The sequence below is a fragment of the Muntiacus reevesi genome, chromosome 18 (genome assembly GCF_963930625.1).
Source record: "Muntiacus reevesi chromosome 18, mMunRee1.1, whole genome shotgun sequence".
Taxonomy (NCBI): Eukaryota; Metazoa; Chordata; class Mammalia; order Artiodactyla; family Cervidae; genus Muntiacus; species Muntiacus reevesi.
Genome location: NC_089266.1, coordinates 38,152,832 through 38,175,014, shown reverse-complemented (window position 1 = coordinate 38,175,014; position 22,183 = coordinate 38,152,832). Strand labels below are relative to the sequence as shown.

General features: G+C 49.6%; 1 protein-coding gene across 3 annotated transcripts in view; it reads left to right on the top strand.

The window, feature by feature from the left end:
- Window positions 1-392: 392 nt before the first annotated feature.
- Window positions 393-22,183, top strand: part of RAP1GAP2 (RAP1 GTPase activating protein 2) — a 140,250-nt gene continuing 118,459 nt past the window's right edge. For all 3 annotated transcript variants that reach the window (XM_065908785.1, XM_065908786.1, XM_065908783.1), the window contains exon 1: window positions 393-522. In XM_065908785.1, coding sequence (XP_065764857.1) covers window positions 416-522 — 107 coding nt within the window. In that variant the 5' untranslated portion in view covers window positions 393-415. The remainder of the gene's footprint in view (window positions 523-22,183) is intronic.

Here is a 22,183-nt window from a genome sequence, read left to right as displayed (position 1 = left end):
CCGGGGCGGCCGGGGCGCCCTTACCGCCCGCACCCGAGGCGCCCCGGGCCGGGGCCGGAGAGGCGGGGTCGGGGCGGCGTCCGGGGCGCGGGCGGCGAGTCGGAGCCGGAGTCCCGGAGCCGCCCGTCCGGGCCGCGCCCCGAGCGAGCCTTGGAAATGCCCGCGCTGGGGGAGCGGGCACCGGCCGCCCGGCGGGCCGCGAGGAGACACTGAAGGTCGCCGGGAAGTGAGCGCCCGGTCACCTGACCCCCGGGGTGCACCTAGGCGGGGCGGGGCCCATGCGAGGCGAGCGGCCGGGGACCCGGGCGCGGGCGCAGGGGCCGGGAGCGGGCGTCGCGGAGCGCGCGGAGCCGGGCCGGCGGGGGCGCGCGGCGGGCGGGCGAGGGCGCGGCCGGGCACCGCCGGCGGCCTCGCCATGTCCCAGCCGGCGGGCAGGATGCATTGCCGAAAGGCTGGGATCCGCGCCGCCGTGGTGCTCATCGGACTCCTGCACAAATCCCGAAAGCAGAGTAAAGAGAAAAGGTAACGCCTGGCGGCGCCATCTCCCTCTTCCCGCCGCTTTCGGGCTCAATCCCCGTTTTCTTGGGGGTGGACTTTTGCAAGAGAGATTTGGCTCCGAGCTGGATGGGAGAAAGCCTCCACTCCGGGCGCCGTCGGGCGAGCGAGTTCGGAGCTCATCCCCGGACACTGGCTGTTATGGGAAAAAGCCCAGGCTGGGCATTGGCTGAATCGGGAGTGGGGGGGACGGTGGGTGAGGGCGGCCGGGAGGACCCTCGGACTTCATCCCCCACAGAGGGTCTCCAAGTCCTTCATCCCCACTCCTCGAATTTGCCTAGCGCGGCGTCCTTTCCAAAGCCTGCAGCGCGGGTACCATTGATTCGACCCGGGCGACCGTCCCTGGCTCAGGCCCCGACCCGAGTGGCCCAATGCGCTGGAGATGCCATTTGCTTCTCTGCAACTTGGCTGAGCCCGCGAGGTGCCGGCCAGGTTGAGATCTGCTAGCTTCGCGCAGGATGACGGCAGGCCAGGAGCAAGTTTGGAGGTTGTCTATCACCTCCACCCCCGCCTCCGTGTCTGTCTTTGGGTTTCTCTGTCTTTCACCATTCTTGGGTTTACTCTCCTGTTTGCTCCTGGATGTTGAAAATCGTTCTCCCAGGCTGTTTCAGAGGTAGGCTGAAGGATCTATGGGGGTGAGAGATGTGGGGTTTGGGATGGGCAAAGGAGCTTTGGAGGCAGCTTCCTGGACTCCAGCCCACAAGACCCCAGGGAACTGGCCACACAGGCTGACAGAGCCTCTGTGCTCTATAGGGTACATGAGCCCAAAGCCTGCCAGCAACTGGGGGTCATTAGAGTTGACTGTCCACAGAGATGTGGGGGTTTGGGCAAGCTCCGGTGGCTCTGCTGAACTCTAATCTCCAGAGACGGTCAGAGTTAGTGCTGCGTTCTGCTTTGGTCAAGGGCTCAGACAAGGACAATGGAGCCAGAGATACCTGGGTGGTGACTGGCGGCCCCTGGGCTCACCCAGAAGCTGGGTGTGCCTGGGGGAGGTGGTGGGCAGTGAACTGAAGCGCTTGGAGAAACCGGCATGGGTTGCCCCCTATGGTCCGGTTGTCTTCCGTCCCTCTCCTCCCCCTTCCTATAATGTAATTCGATGTTTCCCACAGCCCGGGATGAATCTCCAGTGAAGTAACTGAAGGTGGTTAAGTATGAAATAGCATTGAGTCACCTAGTGAGAAAGTTCTTCCCTTTTCAGTTCTCTGCTAATCCTTGTGATTTCTTTAAGGGGCAAGTTTCAGGTTGGTGTTAGTCTGACTTTAACACCTTTTAAACACTTGTTAATCTCCCACTTATAACAAAGAGAGTGCAGACCTCTGGCTCAGGGCCTCTAAGTGGGGGAACAGTGCCTGCCTGCAACTTAGGTTGTTTTTGTAGGGTTTATTTTTAGGATTCTCTCCTGGTTACGGCCAGTGGTACTGATGTTCTGTCTTGCAGTGGTGATATGAAGCATCACTTTAAATTAGTCGAATCTAGTCACAAGAATGAATCTATTTAGTAGAAATAGTACAGATGGTATAGAACGTGGCACAAATTCTGCAGGTGATCTAGGAATGAATGATGCTTAGGACACACTTGTCTAGCAGAAAAAGCTGTCAGCTGGACTCAGAAGCTCAGGGCTCCAGGTCTGGGAGAACCCGAAGACTTTGATTCTTATCCATTCCCTGCCCTTCTGCATTTTACACGTACAGGGAGATGAGCAAGCCAACCTTCTACAGTCAGAAAGATACGGGGTGGCTGTTCCAAGACAACCTGGACCTGTTTTGAGGGATGAGAAGGGAGGCATGCTCCATGGAATGGCAGCTAGTTCAGAATGTTGAATGTGGAAGTGTGGCAGAGGTCCTGCACAGAGGACTAGAAACTCTAGTCCCCCCTCCTCTCTCGACTGTGACATGATAGAGCTCATCTCTCTGAGACTCAGTTTCTGCATCCCCACAAAAGGCATGCAAGGCTCAAGGGATGTGATATGGGTCATGATGCATCTGAAAGGTAGGAAGTACTGCATGAGGATGGAGGGATTTGAGCAGATCACTCCCATTCTCCTCTCTCTGCGCCCGTGTCCTGGAAACCACAGTAAGATGGCAGGTGGTGATAGCCCCACCAGTGGTCCAGACCAGCTGAGTGTGGACTGAGAAGGCAGCCAGGCGGGTGTGGGCCTGAGCAGAGTCTGGGGTTGGGGAGCTGCAGTGAGGCACAGGGCAGGACTTGGACAGGGAACAGGAAGGGGTTGGCCCAGGTGAGGATGCCCCAGGCTCCTGGTACTTAGGTTTCCTCCTGGATGCTCTGTGCTCTGCCCTGCAATGCAGGCAGACAGTGGTGACCCTCTCAGCCTCTGCCTTCGTCCTGCTCTTCTGTTGCTCCTGCCGTGCTGATGGCTCTGGCCATGGATTTAACCTACCGAGGAGAGAGAGGGCTTGCTTTCATGCTTGTGCTGAACGACCTTTACTTCCCTTGCTGTTTGTTATCTGGAGTTTCTTTGTCTCTGAGTGTCTGAAATCAGTGCACGCGATTGACCCTTGCTCTGCAGGCGCTGGCCATGGGGGCCCTGGAGCAGGCTGCAGCTGCCAGCCTCTCTCATGCACTTCCTAAGCTTCATGCTGAGTGTGAAATGTGTGAGTTCCTTCTTCCTCCCCCTCTCATCCCAGGGTCAGGTCAGATTCAGGTCCCCTTGTCATCCATCCCAGAAGGCTTGATTCACCCATCGATCTTCCCAGCACCTCTAATTGACAGCCCTATGCAGATAACACTCCTGGCTGTTGGCCACGAGGGATGTAACGTACTGTGTGTCTTGTAGTAATGGCCCAGTGGTCCTTCATCTTCCTGCCCTCCCCAGGCCACTTGGAAATATTGTTTGGGAGGGGGAGGGAGGTATGCCAGGGAGAGTGGTTACAACATCGGTAATCCATACGGGCGCAGAAGCAGGAGACTCCCAGACACTTTTGGTAGGTCCTGAGAACTGTACTGGAAGCTCCAGCCTCAGTTTGCCTCCTGGAGAAATGGGAGTGGGGCTCACCAGCCTTGATCTGACGGCTCTGTGGGAGTTTTGGGACAACCTGGAGGTCCTGCTTCTTTCCCACCATCTTCCGAGGAATTCTAGCACCTGTGATCCTATGGAAACAATGTTGTATTTGAGAGGGGATTGAATCTGAGTGTGGTTCCAAGGAGGCACCTGAACAAAGCCTTCCTTGGTGATGGCAGTTTGGAAACCCCTTTGATGGAGAGCACCTTTCTTTTCTTTTTTTTTTTGTTTCTTTGGCCGCTCTGGGTCTTAGTTTTGGCATTCAAGATCTTTTAGTTGCTTCATGTGGGATATCGTCCCCTGACTGGGGATCAAACCCGGACCCCTTGCATTGGAAGCACAGAGTCTTAGCTACCGCACCACCAGGGAAGTGCCTGGAGAGCTGCTTTAGAGCGCTCTGATTTTCAGAGCATACAGATGTGGCAGAGCAGGGCAAGACCAAGAGCATGGCTTCAGTAATCACAGAAATGGGTAATGAGGGGGGGTGGTGCCCTCTGAAGGGTGATAGCTTATGGTGAACAGTGTCAGTTTCGTGATCTCCGAAGAAGATGCAGCTTTGGGACCAGGGACCAGGTTCCATCGCTCAAGAGCTTTTGTGTAGCAGTATTAAAGTATGAAAAGGGGCAGAGAAAGCTTCTGACATAGACATCAGAAGGGGGATGGAGAGTGTCCCCCTTGCTAGTCCTAGCAAGGCTTTATATACTTTTATCAGACCCACTCCCACAACATACATCTTAAATTAATAAGATTAGAACTAACAATAGAAAGGTCTTACCAGACCCACTCCCACAGTATACAAGTTTTAAGATAACAAGATTAGTCAGAAGGTTCTTGTTAAGGAGAAACATATCCTTGAGCAAGATACATTGTTATATTAACACAAAACAATGTAGAAAAAAAATTTTTGTCCTTTTCTCCTCCTTGAGAGCCTCAGACTCCTTTCTCCTCCTCCTCCTTGGGGACCCCGGACTTCTTATCAACCTGCCTAGGAATTGACTCAGGGGCAACGGGCATCTTTGGCAGTTGGTTCGAAACAGGGGAGCATAATAAAAATGTTTACCTTCTGAAATGTTGGGTAAAGTCCATGTGGCGGCAGGTGTGATGTTCTGAACTGTAGAGAGGTCAGTTAGCATAAATGAAAAAAAAAATCCGCATCTTACGGGGGTAGTTATTTTGGGACAACTCTCACCATGGGGTTTACGAGGAGGAAAATATAAATTCATTCATCATTCAGCAAGTCACTCATGGCATGCTCTATGGGGCAGAACAGTGAATCTAATGAATCTGATCCCTCCATGGTGGGACATAATGTATAGAGGGTTAACCCTGTGTAGGTTATTAGAAAAAGCTTATCCTTGGCTTAAAAAAAACCCCAGCTTTTTATTGTGGAACTTTTCAAGCATGCACAAAACTGGAGAGAATGGTCCAATACAATACTCAGTTTCAGCTTTTATTAACTCATGGCCAATCTTGTTTCATTTATTTACTAATTCACTCCCCCGCAAGATTATTTTGAAGTAAATCCCAGACTTTATATCATTTCATTCTTAAATATTTTATGCATCTTAAAGATAAGAGTTCTTCTGAAAAACTAGCAATGACCATACCCCCTAAATTAACAATAATTTCTTAATATCACATTCAATCAGTGTTCAGATTTCCCTAATTGCCTCTTAAAAGTTTTATTTTTTATTTAGATTTTATGGTTCATTTACTGTCTCATATTCCCCCAGTCAAAGATGATTATTTCTTTTTTTTGCCTCATAAAATTTTTTCTAAAGTGTTTTGGGGTTAAGATTCACAAAACCCAGTGTGATTAGTGATATGTCTCATTATAAGTTTTCTCCTACAACTCTTTTTTTTCCTTTCCTCCTTATAATTTCTTTATTGAAGAAACTGGGTTGCTTGCCTTGGGGACCTTCCCACAATCAAGATTTTGTGGATGGAGTCTCCGGGTGTCATTTAACATGTTCTCCTATCCCCTATGTAAGTGTGAGTGGCATTTAGTTTTAGAGGCTACAGTAGATTTGGGTATGATTTTTCTTTTTTTTGGTGAGACTATGCTAGTGGAAGTTGGGCTTCCCTGGTGGCTCAGATGGTAAAAAATATGCTTGCAGTGCAGGAGACCTGGGTTTGATTCCTGGGTTGGGAAGATCCCCTGGAGAAGGAAATGGCAACCCACTCCAGTATTCTTGCCTGGAGAATCCCATGGGCAGAGGAGCCTGGTGGGCTACAGTCCATGGGGTCGCAGAGAGTCAGACATGACTGAGTGAGCATGCATATACAGTACTGGAGGTTGTCCAGTTGTCTGCTTCTGTGATATTAGCAGTCACTGATTGCTTTGTCCTTAGGGTTTGAAGGCTGGTGTCATGGATGATACCTGGGTTCTCACATGGGAGAGCTGGTGACAGCCCTTCGAGCTGCATGGAGTCTGAGCCTGAGGAGTGTCCAGGAGTCCTGGCCTTGGAGCCCCAGAGTCCCGGGGCTGGAAAGGGCACGAGGCAGGAGCTGGTCTGCTCCCAGGCCCCGGAACAGATGGCCGCTTGTTCTCGTCTTAGGAGGTGGCTTGGTCCTGTCCTCTGTGGAAGGGCCTGGTGCTCACCCTTTCTTGTCTCACGCTTGAGCCAGTTGCTGTCGTTGCTTTAAAGAACAAACCTCTCCCTTTAACCAGCTTCCCATTTTTAACCTCATTGCAAGTATGAGGAGTTAAAGAACAGAATTGGAGGCGTACATGAGTGTATTAGATTCCTTTTGAACTATCATTTTAATCTCCTAATTGGTTTCCTCACTTCTTGTCCCCCTTACCTATTCTCCTGATGGTGGCCACAGTGGAGTTTTAAAAATTCAAATGTAAAACAATACAAAAAAATTCAAATACGATCAAGTCTGTCTACTGCAAGAAGCTCTCCATGGACTTTCCATTATATTTTATTTTTAAAATTTTATTTTTTTAAGTTTTTTTAATGGCTTTATTTCTTTTTGGAGCTGCGCAGCATGTGGAATCTTTGTTTCTTGATCAGGGATCAAACCTGCACCCCCTGTGTTAGAAGCATGGAGCCTTAACCACTGGACCACAGGGAAGTGCCTCCATTACACTTGAAATGAAATCTAAAATCTGAAGCTGGATCCGCATCCGCTCCTTGATTCTATGAACTCACCTCTGACCTTGTTCCCCCTCCCTCACTGTGATCACTGTGCTTCAGTTGCAACGGCCTTCTCTGTTTCTAGAACATGCCAAGCTCGCTTCTACCCCAGGCCCTTTACACATGCTATCTACAGTGACTTCACTGACTATGCTTCCTCATCACTGGGCTCTCAACTCAGATATCATCTCCTCCAAAAGGATTCCTCTGACCCTCCAACCTAAGCAACTCATTCCAGCCGTTACAACTTCACCCTGATTTATTTCCTCCATGGCACTTACCGTTAACTGATATCATCTAGTATGGGTAATAAACAATTTATTGTCTATCTCCTCCCCTAGAAGGCGAGTTGTCTGAGAGCAAGGACTTTGCCTTTTTCACATCATTGTTGAGAACAGGAGCGCTCGGTAAATATTTACTGAATGAATGAGTGGGTGCTCATGAGACTCACTGACTCCTCAGGCGAAATGTGTTCACTGCTTCTTACCTTGAAGTCCTCTTAATACGGCAGTGCTCTCTGAGATGGGTTTCAAGATGTCCCTTTTCTTTCTCCTTTTTTTTTTTTTTTTTGCCACACCATATGGAATGCAGAACTTCCCTGACCGAGGATTGAACCTGCACCCTCTGCAGTGGAAGCATGGAGTCTTAACCGCTGGGCTACCAGGGAGCTCCTTTCTTGTCTGAGATTTCCCCCCTCGGCTCTTGTTCCTTTCCTTCCACAAGAGATTTTGGGGAGAAATGAACCTGATTACTTACATGTGTGTGTTTCCCATGTCATTCCTCTGACTCTTCCCTGCCTCTCTGTGATTTGGGGATCCGTAGATGTGAGGGTCCTGGCTGAGTCCAGGTCATCCTGAAGCTGTGACTGGGATGCCAGGGCTGTCCTGACTCTGGGTTCCTAGATTTCGGGTCCTGGAGCTGCTACCTGATAGGCAGAAGCGGGGTCCCTTCATTCATGCCAAAGAGGGGCCAGTGGGCATCTGAATTAGCAATCAGTCGCCATTAGCAAATACATATTTTTTTCGAAATGTAGCTTTATCTCTTGGGAGCCCGTGTAGCACACAGATGGCTGGTTACCAGGATGTTGCCAAATAGAGGGCTTGCCAGGCTCGCTTGGTTAAACCAACGAGAATCACTTCTGTGTGCTCGGGGGCTGCTGAAGGGCGCAGGAAGTTTCTCCGTCATTTTAAGCAGATGAGGCCCCCCCTCACCTGGCCTGGTCCCCACCCCGCCCCACACCCGCCCGACAAATGGAGTTTATTTGCCTCCGGAATCCATAAAAAGTAAAGGAGGTAGGCAAGATGATTTCAGGTGGACGAGTGTTTTTTGTTTTAATAGCTATTTAAAAAAAAAAAAGAATTCTGGCAAGTAATGCTAGTTTTCTACGTATGACACTTACATAACGTTTTAAAAAAGTAAATTTGTTTAAGTAAAAAATTGCGAGTCAATTTAAAGAGAAGTGTTAAGAGAAGTAATAGGTGGTGGTTTTGGGGAAGATGGGGAAGGTGGTGCTGACATGCTTGTGGCTTAGGGAGTGCTGTTGGCCGGAAGGTTGCCTGTTTCTCGTATGTTAGAATGGACGCTACAGCACTCGGGTTGTTGAGGACTGGATGGTTGTCACCTTTTGAGGCTTACTATTTGTGAGGCTCTGGGCTGAGGGCTCGTGTGTGCGTCTATCAATTCTACCAGTTATTATCTTTGTCTTCTTGCTGAGGGACAGAGGCTCAGAGGTTGAGGATCATGCTGGGGACAGAATCAGAGGTGGAGGAATGGGGATTTTAACCTGCTTCTACTACAGTCCAAAGGCTGTGATCTTAACTATTATATTATCTGGAACCCAGGATAAGCACTTAGGCAGTGCCTAGCTTCTGAGAAGTGCTTATTCCGTGCTGCTGCAATTATGAATGTACTGAGGTGTAAATCCATATAGTGAGTGTACAAGTCTTAAAGGTATCGCTCAGTGAATTGCCACATATGTATCTGCCTGTGTAGACACCACCTGGGTCAGATGCAGCACTTTCCAGCACCCCAGCAGGCTCCCTCAGGCCCCTCCACAGTCCAGTTGTAATTACTATGGAGTTTGCCCACTGCCTTGCATCCGGGTGGTACTTGGGGTCGCCTTGGCCGTGATAAAGGGAACTCATGTCAGAGTTGGAATTTCTGAGTAGGGAGCCCCAGTTCAACCATGGTGGATGGTGCCAGAGTCTGCACTGGCTTCTAGGGACAAATGAGCCTGGTTTCACCTTCCCCTCTCCTTTCAGACGTGTTCACTGGGGACCCAGTGCCCATGCTGTGTTTATTCCCTGCCCTTGGAGCAAAGCTGGGTTGAAAAATTGTCACTTGCTTTTAAGCTTATCAGTTATGAACACTCTGTTTCATGAAGGCTGGAGCCCTGGCCAAGTGCTTCCCGGAGCCTTTTGTGGGTGGGCTGACCCTGCGGGGCCACTTCTCTGAAGGTGGCTGGTGGGGTGGGAGCTGGTTGTTGGTCAGAGCTGCCCCCTCCCCATCCTTCCCTTCCTTACCACTTTTCTGTTTCTTCGTTGTAAAGATCTTTACCAACCACACTGAATGTGTGTGGTACAATCAGGGCGCTCTGCTAACACTTGTCATAAATGCTTGCTCTCAAAGCACAGACTTGTGGTTACCAGGAGGAAGGATGGAGGTAAGGGATTGTTAGGGAGTTTGGGATGGACGTGTACACAGTGCTTTATTTTACATGGATAACCAACAAGGACTTACTGTATAGCACGTGGAACTTTGCTCAATATTATGTGGATGGAGGGGAGTTTGGGGGAGAATGTGCTGGGGTGCCTAATCGTGTCCAACTCTTTGTGACCCCATGGGCTGTAGCCCACCAGGCTCCTCTGTCCATAGGATTTTCCCAGCAAGAATACTGGAGTGGGCTGTCATTTCCTCCTCCAGGGGAATCTTCCCGACCCAGGGACGGAACCCATATCTCGAGTCTCCTACATTGCAGGCTGATTCTTTACTGCTGAGCCACTGGGGAGTGGATGCGTGTATATGTATGGCTGAGTCCCTTCACTGTCCACCTGAAAATTTCACAACATTGTTCATCAGCCTTACCCCGATACAAAATTAAACGTTTAAAAAATAATAATAACAAATTCCATCCCCCCCCCCCCCCGAAAATAAGTGCTTACTCTGAGGGCTCAAAAATAGCCCCCGAGCAGGGTGCAGCTCTCACTGGGTTTACAGGACAGACCCTGAGAAGGGTGGAGGACCCCCCTCCCCTCATTTTTCACTGTCACGTGCTTCGTAACCAGACTGTCTTGTCTGCAGAGAGTGGGGACAGCTGGCACCTGGGGGTTTAGGGTCGGAGGCAGAAGTCAGAAACTGGCCCCTGCAGACTCCTTAGGTCTTCGAGAAGCCTCCAGTCTGTTCCAGACTCTGCTGGAGGCCCTGCGGATGCAGCAGGGAACAGCGCAAAGCCTGGCCTGTTCTCCAGGGGCTTGTTAGACCCACATATGTTTTTCACTTTTAAGTCAGTATTTTTGAATTGGAAGGTTCCGTGTTACTAATGTGTATTTCAGCCTTCTGTGGAGAAGTCAGAAGCTCTGGCAATGTTGGCTGGGTCTGCCTTCCCGCCTGGCATTTCCACTGCCAGCTGCCGGCTGCATGTGGGGCTGGTGCCATCCCGCTCACCCCAGCACCCATACCTGGCTGCCCCTGGGTCACCTGCCCCCGCTGTGAGGGGGTGGATACAGAGTGTGGGCCACAGGAGGCTCAGGGCTGGGGAGCTCTCTGTGTAATTAATGAAACATGCAGGCTGGGGGTTGGGCCTTTGCCAGGCATGCCCTTGGGTCTCCTTGGTTTGGGGCAAGTCCATTGTGACTGGAAATGAGGGGTCCTGGCAGTGTGGCTGGGTGCCCTGCAAGAACTGGGCTGGAGAATGGCTACTGTTCATTTGTCTGTAGATGTTCCTCCTGTCTTACCTCCCTAGTTACCCCCCAAACAAAATAACAGAAATGATGGGAGGCTGGGTTCCATAGAACACAGACTCAGAAATTCCCACGAGCTGGGACAGGGATGAGAACTAGTATTGAGTTCCACCCTGGGCATGGCTCCACCATGGTGCTGGCACTTGAACCTCACTAGTTTCATTCTCTGCAACACTGCTCATCGTGATTTCCATTTTTCACAGAGGAGAAAGCAGAGGTTCAGGAGTGACACATCCAGTGTCACTCAGCTTGTATAGGAGAGCTGAGATTCAAACCCCAGCCTGATGCCAAATTCTAGGCTTTCGTCCTTTCACCTATTCCATGGTGACCCTGGTCAAGTTCCTTGACCTCTCTGCCCTTGACTTTCACCTTCTATGAAGCGGCCTGTACCGTATCTCGGGTGTATGAGACACCTACCAAGTGTATGAAAAGGATTCAGATTATAGTGAACCATGACATTTTAGCACAGTTTTGTTATTTTTTAAGGAAGGGACTGGATAGGTCTCTTGGGCAGCTGGGCTTCTTTTGAACCCCAGGCTGTAGCTGATGGGTGGGGGGAGGATGCAGTCCATGGAGCCATAGGTTGGGGAGGGTTCTATCCTGTCAGGCGTCAGATAAGCTGAAAGGTCTCTTGGCTGTTGTCCTCACTAATTAGAATAGAAGTTCCCTCTCCTTTATGAGAATGGGAAGGTCTGGGCTGGAGCCTGGGTTCCGTGTGCCATCTGTATTTTAATAGAACATTTATTTTAATAAGATACTTAATCCGAGGTGCAAAGGCAGGAAGAGTGTGTAAATCAAGGGGTAACCGTAGCAGGCTGTCTGAAAACTCTATCTGCAAATACACCAGAAAGGGCTTTCGAGTGCGACTTCAACCAAGGCCGGTTGCCGGTAGCTGACAAGGTCCCCCAAGGGCACAGCCCCGCGGAGCAGGACAGGCTGTGGTTCAAGTGATGGGAACGGGGCCACCTGGCTTCCACGTCGCAGGTCCTCTGACCTCCCCCTGCTGCTGGAAGGTGCTGCCACCCCCCTCTGCAGCATTTGCCCTCTCTGTCTCCTCCATAAATGCAAATGCAGGTGGCAGTCCTGCTTCTAAATGAGTTGGGTTCCAGACGTTCACTTGCGCTGCTTCAGGTCACGGCCATCACTATCCGGGGAGCACAGGGTATGTACCAGGCCCTGGATGGCAGGGTTCAGGAGGAGAATGAGATGCTCTTCCTGCCTCAGGCAGTCTGTACCCTGGCAGGAGAGATCAGACATGTAGTGTGAACCCAAGACCAGAGGTGGGGGTGCTGGAGAAGAGGTGCCTGGTGCCCTGGAGGCCACCCGAGGAAGGCTTCTTGGAATTGGTGGTGTTTGAGGTGGGCCCTGGGCTTCCTCGATGGCTCAGTGATAAAGAATTGGCCTGCAATGCAGGAGGCACAGGAGATGTGGGTTTGATTCCCGGGTCAGGAAGATCCTCTGGAGGAGGGAAGGGCAACCCACTCCAGTATTCTTGCCTGCAGAATTCCACGGACAGAGGAGCCTGGCAGACTATAGTCTGTGGGTCACAAAGAGTCGAACATGACTGAGTATGCACGGTACATGGTGTGGAACCTGAAGGTTTCAGAAGGGAATGATGAAGTGGGGAACTACGTTCTAGTTAAATAGCATGTGCAAGCAGAGGAATGGAGGTGGGAGGAGTAGGGGACACGCTCAGAACCCAGTTGGACTGTGATGTGGATTTCATGGTGAGGAGCAGCGGGAAATGAGGCTGTCAAGGTCATCTGGGTCCATTTTGTGGTTGGTGCTGAATGGCAGGGACAGAAGCACAGATTAGGCAGTGGGAGGCTTCACTGCTCTGTGACCCCCACCGCCAAACCTATGTGGTAGTGTGGAACCCCAGGTAGCAGAGGAACAAAGAATCAGTCAACATTACAGTTGACATAGAGTTCTCTAACATTTGTTTTTTAATTTTTTTTCAAGAGACCAAAGCTTTTTATTTAATAGTGAATAAATCAGTTTGTGACTCAGTTTCCTTGTCCGAACAGCAAGAAAAGATAATTTGTCATGTATTATGGAAAGATTGTAAGGAGACGTAAACTTCAAAATGATCTTTGTGTTTTGAAGAACAATGGTCTAACATTTGTTTTAATGCCATCTATTTAATCAGGGGTTTCAGGTTAGAGGGTCTTTGTGTTGGAGGGTGGTACCTCCAAGATGACTCTTAAAAAAAAATTTTTTTTTTTAATTAAAAATTTTAAATTTATAACATGTAGGATCTTAGTTCTTTGATCAGGGCTTGAACCCGTGCCGCCTGCAGTGGAAGCACAGTCTTAACCACTAGACCACCAGGAAATGACCCCAAATGACTCCTTGATTGGAAATTGAGCTGAATTAGTCAGGAATCTTTTGATTGTAAGTGACAGACCCCCATTCAAATTAACTCAAAGGAAAAAAAGAGGTGTGTTGGACTAGGTCAATTCAGGGATGACTGGATCCAGGGCTTCATTGGTGTCCCTGGACACTGGTTTTCTTTCTCAGTCTCTAGGCTATGCTTTCTTTTGGGTTGTCTTCACCCTCAGATAGGTTATCCACAAAATTGGATGATGGCTGCTTCAAGCTTACATACTGGCAGTTTAGCAACACCACTAGGAAGACCAGTAGTATCAGCCAGAGTCCCAAGGGTGACTCACCCTGGATACAGTGGTTTGTGCCCCCATCCTTGACTTTGGCTAGAGGGATAGTATATGTTTTTTATTTTTTTAGAGGAAATTTCTGTTCAAGAGGAAGTGAAGTTTTATTAGAATGATGTTCAATCCCCATCCTCATAGAGTATTTTTTTTAAACTTTTTATTTTGTATTGTAGTATGGCCGATTAACAATGTTGTGATGGTTTCAGGTAGGCAGTGAAGGGACTCAGCCATACAGATACATGTATCCAGTCTCCCTGAAACTCCCCTCCTATCCAGGCTGCCACATAACATTGAGCAGAGTTCCCTGTGCTTACAGTAGGTCCTTGTTGGTTATCCATTTTATTTATTTATTTAAAAATATTTATTTATTTGACTGTACCAGCTCTTCTTTGCAGCATGTGGGATCTAGTTCCCTGACCAGGGATCAAACCTGGGTCCCCTGCATTGGGGGGTGCAGTCTTTGCCATTGGACCCCCAGGGAAATCCCTGGCTATCCATTTTAAATACAACAGTATGTCCCTGTCCATGCCAAACTCCCTAACCAGGATAGGGTACACTGATTAGCCAAGTCTGGGTCTTGTGCCCACTCTGGATCCTAGAGATGGAGTCACCTGGGCTGAGACAATAGGAGAGGTGGATCATCTGAGGAAATTGGGTATGTTGCTATCAGAAGATCAGGGGATGGAAGTGGGGCAGGACAAGACCAGCCGCTGTCCACTCTCTTGGCTTTGCTGGTTTAGAGAGATGTGGGTTTGATCCCTGGTTCAGGAAGATCCCCTGGAGAAGGAAACGGCAACCCACTCCGGTACTCTTGCCTGGAGAATTCCATGGACAGAGGAGCCTGGCAGGCTGTGGTCCATGGGCTGCAAAGAGATGGACAGAGATGAAGTGACTTAACACACAGGCATGCATTCCATTTCTTACATCTCCTGCATTGGCAGGCGGATTACCACTAGCGCCACCTTGGAAGCCCATACAATGGAATGCTGATACCACGTGGATGAACTCGGAAACGTTGTTGTGGGAATTCCCTGGTGGTCTAGTGTTTGGGACTCTGTGCTTCCACTGCAGAGGATGTGGGTTCACTCCCTGATTGGGGAACTAGATCTGGCAAATCATGAGTTGTGGCCAAAAAAAGAAAATATTGTGCTAAACGAGCTAAGCCAGACACAATACAACAGAGATTGGATGATTCCACTTGTATGAGGTACTTGGAATAGATAAATTCAAAGAGACACAAAAATTCAAATAGAGTAGAGCTTGTGTGTGTGTTAATCGCTCAGTCATGTCGCTCTTTATGACCCTGTGGACTGTAGCCCGCAGGCTTCTCTGTCCATGGGGTTCTCCAGGCAAGAATACTGGAGTGGGTTGCTATTTCCTCCTCTAGAGAATCTTCCCTACCCAGGGATCAAACCCCAGTCTCCTGCATGGCAGGCTGATTCTTTACCATCTGAGCCACCAGGGAAGCCCTAGAATAGAGGTTACCGGGGGTTAAGGGGGTGGATTAGGGAGAATTATTGTTTAATGTATACAGAGCTTCTGTTAAGGCTTCTGAAAAAAGTTCTGGAACCTGATTGTGGTGATGGCTGCATGATACTGAATCGCACACTTAAAAATGGCTACAGTGGTTAAAAAAAAAATTCTTATTCAGGATCCTAAAATGTAAAGCAGATAAAAGAGTGTTTCCCTGGGTGGAGATGGGGTGGGCAGATGGGGGCGGCTCTAGTCCCATTTCTGTGAAAATGGAGATGCATTTGGACCCAGAGTGCTTTGGGGACTCCAGGGAAGTGACAGTCCTTCCTTCCCTGATAGTCCAGTTCATGTGCTAAAGCTGGGGGTCCCCCAAGCTTCTGTCTTGCCCAAGTTTCACTCCCCACTGATGGTCACGTGTTGCTGGGGAAGGTCAGTCCAGGGAGCAGGCGCCGGAGGGATGGGGTCCCCTCCTGTGAGCTCTCCTTGTAACCCATGTTTTTTTTTCCTGTGGTCAACTGCTCATGGACAGGCATTTGCCAGTGTGTTATGGGGCTCTCCTCAGGGCTTCCCCGGTGGCTCAGATGATAAAGAATCTGCCTGCCAATGCTGGAGACACAGGTTTGATCCCTGGGTCGGGATGAAAACCCACGCCTCTGGAGAAGGGCATGGCAACCCACTCCAGTATTCTTGTCTGGAGAATCCCAACGACAGAGGAGCCTGGCAGGCTACAGTTCATGGGGGTTGCAAAGAGTGGGACGTGATTGAGTGACTAACACACACACACACACACACACACACACACACACACACACGCAGGGCTCTCCTCAGAGGCTGAGGGGACTCGGGATGGGCGGGAACTATGGGAGGAGCTCAGGATGGTCTCAGTATGAAGAGAAGAGCCTTGACCCTGTGCTGACCTTGGGGCACAGACCAGAGCCTATGCGGCCACACGATGGAAGGCTGGGGTCTGTGCACACGAAGTGGCCACGCTCAGTGACCTGCCAGCCAGCCCTGAGACGGGCAGCGGCCACCCCAGGGTGCGTGGACCATGCAGAGAGGGCATCTCTGCTGCTCCTGACCACAGCACGTGCTCAGAACCTTCCTCTGAGTGTTTTCTGGGCTGCTTCTCACCAGTTGGATTTTTTTTTTAAAGAAACATTTATTATATTTTTAAAATCCATGTTCCTTGCAGAAAAATTGGAAAACACAGAAAAGTACAAGACTAAAATAAAAATCATCTGCAATCCCAGATGGGGGATTTGCAGAGATAACCACTATTAACATTTAATACATTTTCTCTGGTCTTTTTTCCTATTCAGGCACATACCCTCCCACACAATATATTTACATCTGCATCTACACCTGTTTCTCTGTATTATAACACAATTGGGATTATATTTTATACACAATGTATTAGTCAGTACTCTTGAGGGCAGGCGACAGAAGCCCAGGTTGAATTAGCCAAATAAGACCAGAGAATATATTGGTGGGCATAACTCATTTTCAGAAACGGCTTCAGGAACAGCTGGATCCAGGACCATGAGCTGTCTGTCTTCCTATCTGTCTTTTGTGTCTGTGTCTCGCCCTGTGTTGGCTTCATTCTCTTGGGACATCTCTTCCCATGTTATTGAAACCATGGTGGCAGACCACTGTGTGTTTACATTTCAATCCCTTTTCCTCCTGAGAGGGAAAAAATAATAGCTCCTTTTCACCAACTCCAGTTAGATAAATCCCAAGGAGCAGTTCTGGTTGACCTGGATCATGTGCCGAGCTCTGCATCAGTCCCTGTGTGGGGCTGAGGGTGGGGAACGACAGTGGCTCAGCCTGAGTCGGGCTCATCCCTGTGGCTGGTGTTGGTACCGTGACCGTAAGAGTCCTTTTCAGTGGGAGAGGATCAGATGCCCAAAGTAGGGGTGGGGAGTTTTATTACTAGAGGAAGGGATAAGAATGAGTTGGGCAGGTAAAACCACACACAAGCTGCTTTGGTCCTGGTTCCAGACACAAGAGCTAGCACAGTGTGTTGGGTGAACATGTGGGCCTTCTTTCTTTTCTTTTGGCCGAGCCACACAGCATGTGGGATCTCAGTTCCCTGACTAGGGTTCGAACTTGCACCCCTGCATTGGAGGCACAGAGTCTTAACCATTGGACTACTAGGGAAGTTCCAGGGCCTTTTTTCTTGTACAATTTTAACAGATCAAGTGGTACCATCCTATAAGCAGCACAGTTTGGCAACACTTGTCATCATTATGCATGCATATCCCCTTTGACCAAGGAGATATTTCCCTTGTATATTTCCACATGTGGAATGGTGCAGTACAAGATCAGTTTACCATATTATTTGAAATAGCAAAACAATGGGAACAACCAATTGCCTATCAATAGAGAACTGGTTACCTGAATTTCATATTCATGCCGTGGCCTACTATGTTACTTTATAAAGAATGGTGAAGCTTTCTATGTAGCGATAGGAAGTTCTCCCAAGATATTTTGAGTAAAGAAAGCAAGGTGCAGAATGGAAGTATATTTTTAACTTTTGTGTAAGAAAAGGGGGAAAATAGGACATTGTCTTTGTATTGTTTTATATTTGCATAAAGATGCTACAGAAGGATGTGTAAAAATCCTTTCATGGGCCAAGTAGGAACTGGACAGATTGGGACAAATATGAGGCCTTTCACTGTATATCTTCTAATAATTGTCAGCTTTTGGACTACATGAACGTATTACTCATTCAAAAATCACCAGGTCAGTTTCCTTTGGGGTGATAAAAAAGGAAATAGAACCTTTGTGGTGGTGATGGTTGGACAATGTTGTGAATATCCCTAAAGCCACTGAATTGTATACTTTAAAATGGTCAGTATGGAATTTTGTGTTATGTGTTTTAACACAAGTGAAAAAAAAGTGAAAAAGTCAACAGACCAAAAGAAAAAAATAGAAGAAACCGAAAAAGCATGGCATGAGAGTCTGGGGTCAGACTGCCTGGGTTTGAATCCTGACTTTGTTACTTCTTGGTTTTATGATTGGATAGATACATTACTTAACTTTTTGGAGAATCAGTTTAGTCACTTGCCAACAAAGGTTCGTCTAGTCAAAGCTATGGTTTTTCCAGTAGCCATGTATGGATGTGAGAGTTGGACTATAAAGAAAGCTGTGCACCGAAGAATTGATGCTTTTGAACTGTGGTGTTGGAGAAGACTCTTGAGTCCCTTGGACTGCAAGGAGATCCAACCAGTCCATCCTAAAGGAAATCAGTCCTGAATATTCATTGGAAGGACTGATGTTGAAGCTGAAACTCGAATACTTTGGCCACCTGATGCGAAGAACTGACTCATTGGAAAAGACCCTGATGCTGGGAAAGATTGAAGGCGGGAGGAGAAGGGGACAACAGAGGATGAGATTGTTGGATGGCATCACTGACTCGATGGCCATGACTTTGAGCAAGCTCGAGTTGGTGATGGACAGGGAAGCCTGGCGTGCTGCAGTCCATGGGGTCCCAAAGAATCGGACATGACTGAGCGACTGAACTGAACTGAAAGAGTGGATTATAAAAGATTGTATCCTGAGAATTGGGTGGGAGGTAAAGGATTTAACTGGGGACTCATAGGCCTCCCTGTGGGTTAAGGATCCAGAAAGGTGAGGATTGTTAGGGCTGCCCTCCTTCTGACTAGCTGGGACATTTGCATTTTAACAGAGACTCTTGAAGACCAAAAACATTCAGACTCAAAGGGAGGAATGGTTGGAATTTCAGAAAAATTTATAGCTCCCTGACTGGGGAAAATGAGATCTTTTCTTTTTCCTGGGCAGAGTTAAATTTTTACTTTGTCCTCACCTGTGGCCCCAGGTGGTGGAGTTGGAAGCAGAAGAATGAATGTTCCCAGCTAGTGGGAAGGGGAAGAGGTGGATAGGAGAAAGGAGAAAGGAGAGCTGAGGAGCAGACCCAAGGCTGACAGAGCCCAGACGAAGCCTGAGATTTAGATCTGCAGAAAACGAGATCACCCATCGGTCAACCAAGAAACCCTGTCACTCCTAACCCACCCCACCCAATCCCATATCCACCCTGATCTACTGCTCTTTCTGGAAGGTTGCCCCTGGCCCTGCTCTCCACCATGGCATAGTGCTGCTCTGGTTACCAAATCCAATGGTTACCTTTGTGCTCTCAACTTAGAGTCATTTGACATTGGTTAATGGTGATTGCAGCCATGAAATTAAAAGATGCTTGCTCCTTGGAAGGAAAGTTATGACCAACCTAGACAGCATATTAAAAAACAGAGACATTACTTTGTCAACAAAGGTCCGTCTAGTCAAGGCTATGGTTTTTCCAGTGGTCATGTATGGATGTGAGAGTAGGACTATAAAGAAAGCTGAGCGCCGATGAATTGATACTTTTGAACTGTGGTGTTGGAGAAGACTCTTGAGAGTTCCTTGGACTGCAAGGAGATCCAACTGGTCCATCCTAGAGGAGATCAGCCCTGAGTGTTCATTGGAAGGACTAATGTTGAAGCTGAAACTCGAATACTTTGGCCACCTGGTCCGAAGAGCTGACTCATTTGAAAAGACCTTGATGCTGGGAAAGATTGAGGGCAGGAGGAGAAGGGGATGATAGAGGATAAGATGGTTGGACGGCATCACCGACTCAGTGGACATGGGTTTGGGTGGACTCCGGGAGTTGGTGATGGACAGGAAGGCCTGGCGTGGTATGGTTCATGGGGTTGCAGAGTCGGACACGACTGAGCGACTGAACTGAACTGAACTGAACTGAATACTCCCTCCTTTTCCCCCCTTTGTTGTTGTTCAGTTGGTTAGTCGTGTCTGACTCTCCGGGACCCTATGGACTTGAGGCGCGCTGGGGCTTCCCTGTTCTTCCCTATCTCTCAGAGCTTGCTCAAACTCATGTCCTTTGAGTCGGTGATGCCATCCCACCATCTCATCCTCTTTTTCCCCTTAATTTTTATTTAGGTATTTGGCGGTGCTGATCTTAGTTGCAGCATGTGGATCTTCGATCTTTGTTGCCGCTTTTGAGATCTTTTATTTTCAGTGTGTGGGATCCAGTTCCCTGACCAGGGATTGAACCCAGGCCCCCTGCATTGGGAGCGTGGGAGTCTTAGCCACTGGACCACCAGGGAAGTCCTGTGAGAACCTGCATTTTAAACCGTCTTCCAGGTGATGATCCTGTCGCAGGTCTGTGGAGTCACCGTAGGGTTGGAGGTCAGACATAAGGCAGGAGGAAGGGTCAGGAGTGCTTAGGGACTTTGATTGGGAGACAGAACCCAGCAGGGGGAATAAGCTGGGGGAAATGATGAGGTCACTTTTGGACATGTTGAGTTTGAGGTGCTCGGAGATCCCAGGGGAGTGGGGTCTGGCAGTGAGGTCTGAGGCTCAGATGAGAGGCCTGGGTTGGAGGCAGAAAATGGGGTCATTGTAGGGATGGCAGTCACAGCCCTGGCTTGCTTCAGGCTGAGTGGGGAGAGGGTGTGCTGAGGGTGGGCAGGGCTGTGGGGAGCCCTGTTGCTCCCTGGAAGATCCAGTGTCAAGGGCAGGGCCTTGGTTAAAGCACCCAACTGACACCAGTCATGGGACAGGTGTTTTCTTCACTAAGCTTGTTCAATGCCACCCTGACCTTGCTGGTTCAGGACCCCACAAAGCAAACAGCTCCCTGGGGGCAGCATAATTGCCTGCTTGTCCATCCATGTTCCCCATCACACATCAGTCCTTGAGGCTGGGTAGGGGCTGAGGATCCAGCCGGGATAAGGCTGGCCTGATTGCTGCCCTTATGGAACGAACTCATGGTTCGGTGGGTGGAGCTGAGGAGCTGGGGAGAGTGGCCTTTCGGTGAGGGTCTGAGTTGGTGGGAGCCATCGAGGGCTGAACTTGCAGCTCTGAGGACGGTGAAGCCTGTTCTGAGCGCCCCAGCTTTAGGGAGGAGGGGAAGCACTTCCTGTCTGCGGGTCGCTGGGATGTTCTGGCAAGCCCTGCCACTCGAGGGGGTGGGCTCAGGGCGCCAAATGGTTACCTTCATTCTTGCCACTTCTCCCAGGGTTCTGGGAGGGCCAGAACGATCTACTCCAGCACTCCGTGTGGTTGTGTGGATGTTCCCACCAAAGGCCTTGGCTCTGGGTGCTGCCCCGCACCCCGCCCCCCTCCCCACTGGGGCTTCTTCAGCTCTGTGGCCTTTTAATGATGGATTTTGGCCACGATGGAGAGGGAAGTGTCTTTTCTCTAAAACCTTCCAAAAGCTTAAATTTTCTCTCTTCCCTGTCTATCCACCCTTCCCCGCCCCCTCTTTTTTCATCCTCTGGCCTACCCCCTAAATTTGTAAAACAAACCCATTAAAAAAAAACACCTCACTTACCTATTCCTGCAGCTCAGAGCAGGATAAAGCTGCTGCCTCCCTTGGGAGTTGGCCTTTTCGGGTTGGCATCAGTCAGCTCTGTTCCTGGGGCGATTGGCAGAGAGTCCCAGGGCCCTGCCACGTGGCCTGGGGCCCGTCAGCCCTGCCTCAGAGACCCTCACCCAGATAGGCAGGTGGGTGGCTCTTTCTGTCCACTCCCTGCTTACTTACTGGTCTGGAGAGGGAACCAGAAAGGACAGGCAGGGGACCAGAGGCCTCGGCAAGCCTTTGAGCCAGGACAGGCTGCTGCAGTCATTGCCGGTCTGTGAGGACCCTGGGCCCCTTGACAGACTCAACCTCTGCCTGCTGTCCTCTCCTAAGGGAGAGCAGGGCGACTTGTGGGGGTGGGAGGATGCCTCCACCTGTGAGTTTATGTTCCTGGCCTCAGCTGACAACCCGCGTGCTGCCCCAGCAAGGACACAGCCAAGTCCTCCACTCAGCCAGGCAGGAATTTATTGTTCAGCACTGTTGGAGGTGCGGAGGGTGGGGGGCGGCTATAAGGAGATCAGGGTGTGGTCCTTGGAAACCTGCCTGGAGTTTGCACCGCAAGTGAGAACCGTCCTCACTTGGCAGGACTTGAACGAGCAGGGAAAAGCAGGTGCACTCATTTCCACGCTTTACTGTGACACAAAAGAGGTGGGAGAGGTCAGGCGTCCTTTCCGTCATTTATTTTTGAAAAATTGACTTATCTGGCTGCACTGGGTCTTGGCACATGTGGGATCTTTTTAGTTGTGGTATGTGGGACCTAGTTCCCCAACCAGGGATCGAATCTGCGCCCCTTGCATTGGGAGTGTGAAGTCTTAGCCACTGGACCATCTGGGAAGTCCCCCTGTCCTTCATTCCTTCCTTCGGTCTACACATAAACAGGAGAGCTCAGCCCACAGATCTGGAGTCATTCTGGAGTGTGAGTTCTAGTCTCTCCACTAACTCGCTGTGAATCCTTTAGGAAATCCTTCCACCTTCTCCAGACCTCTGCT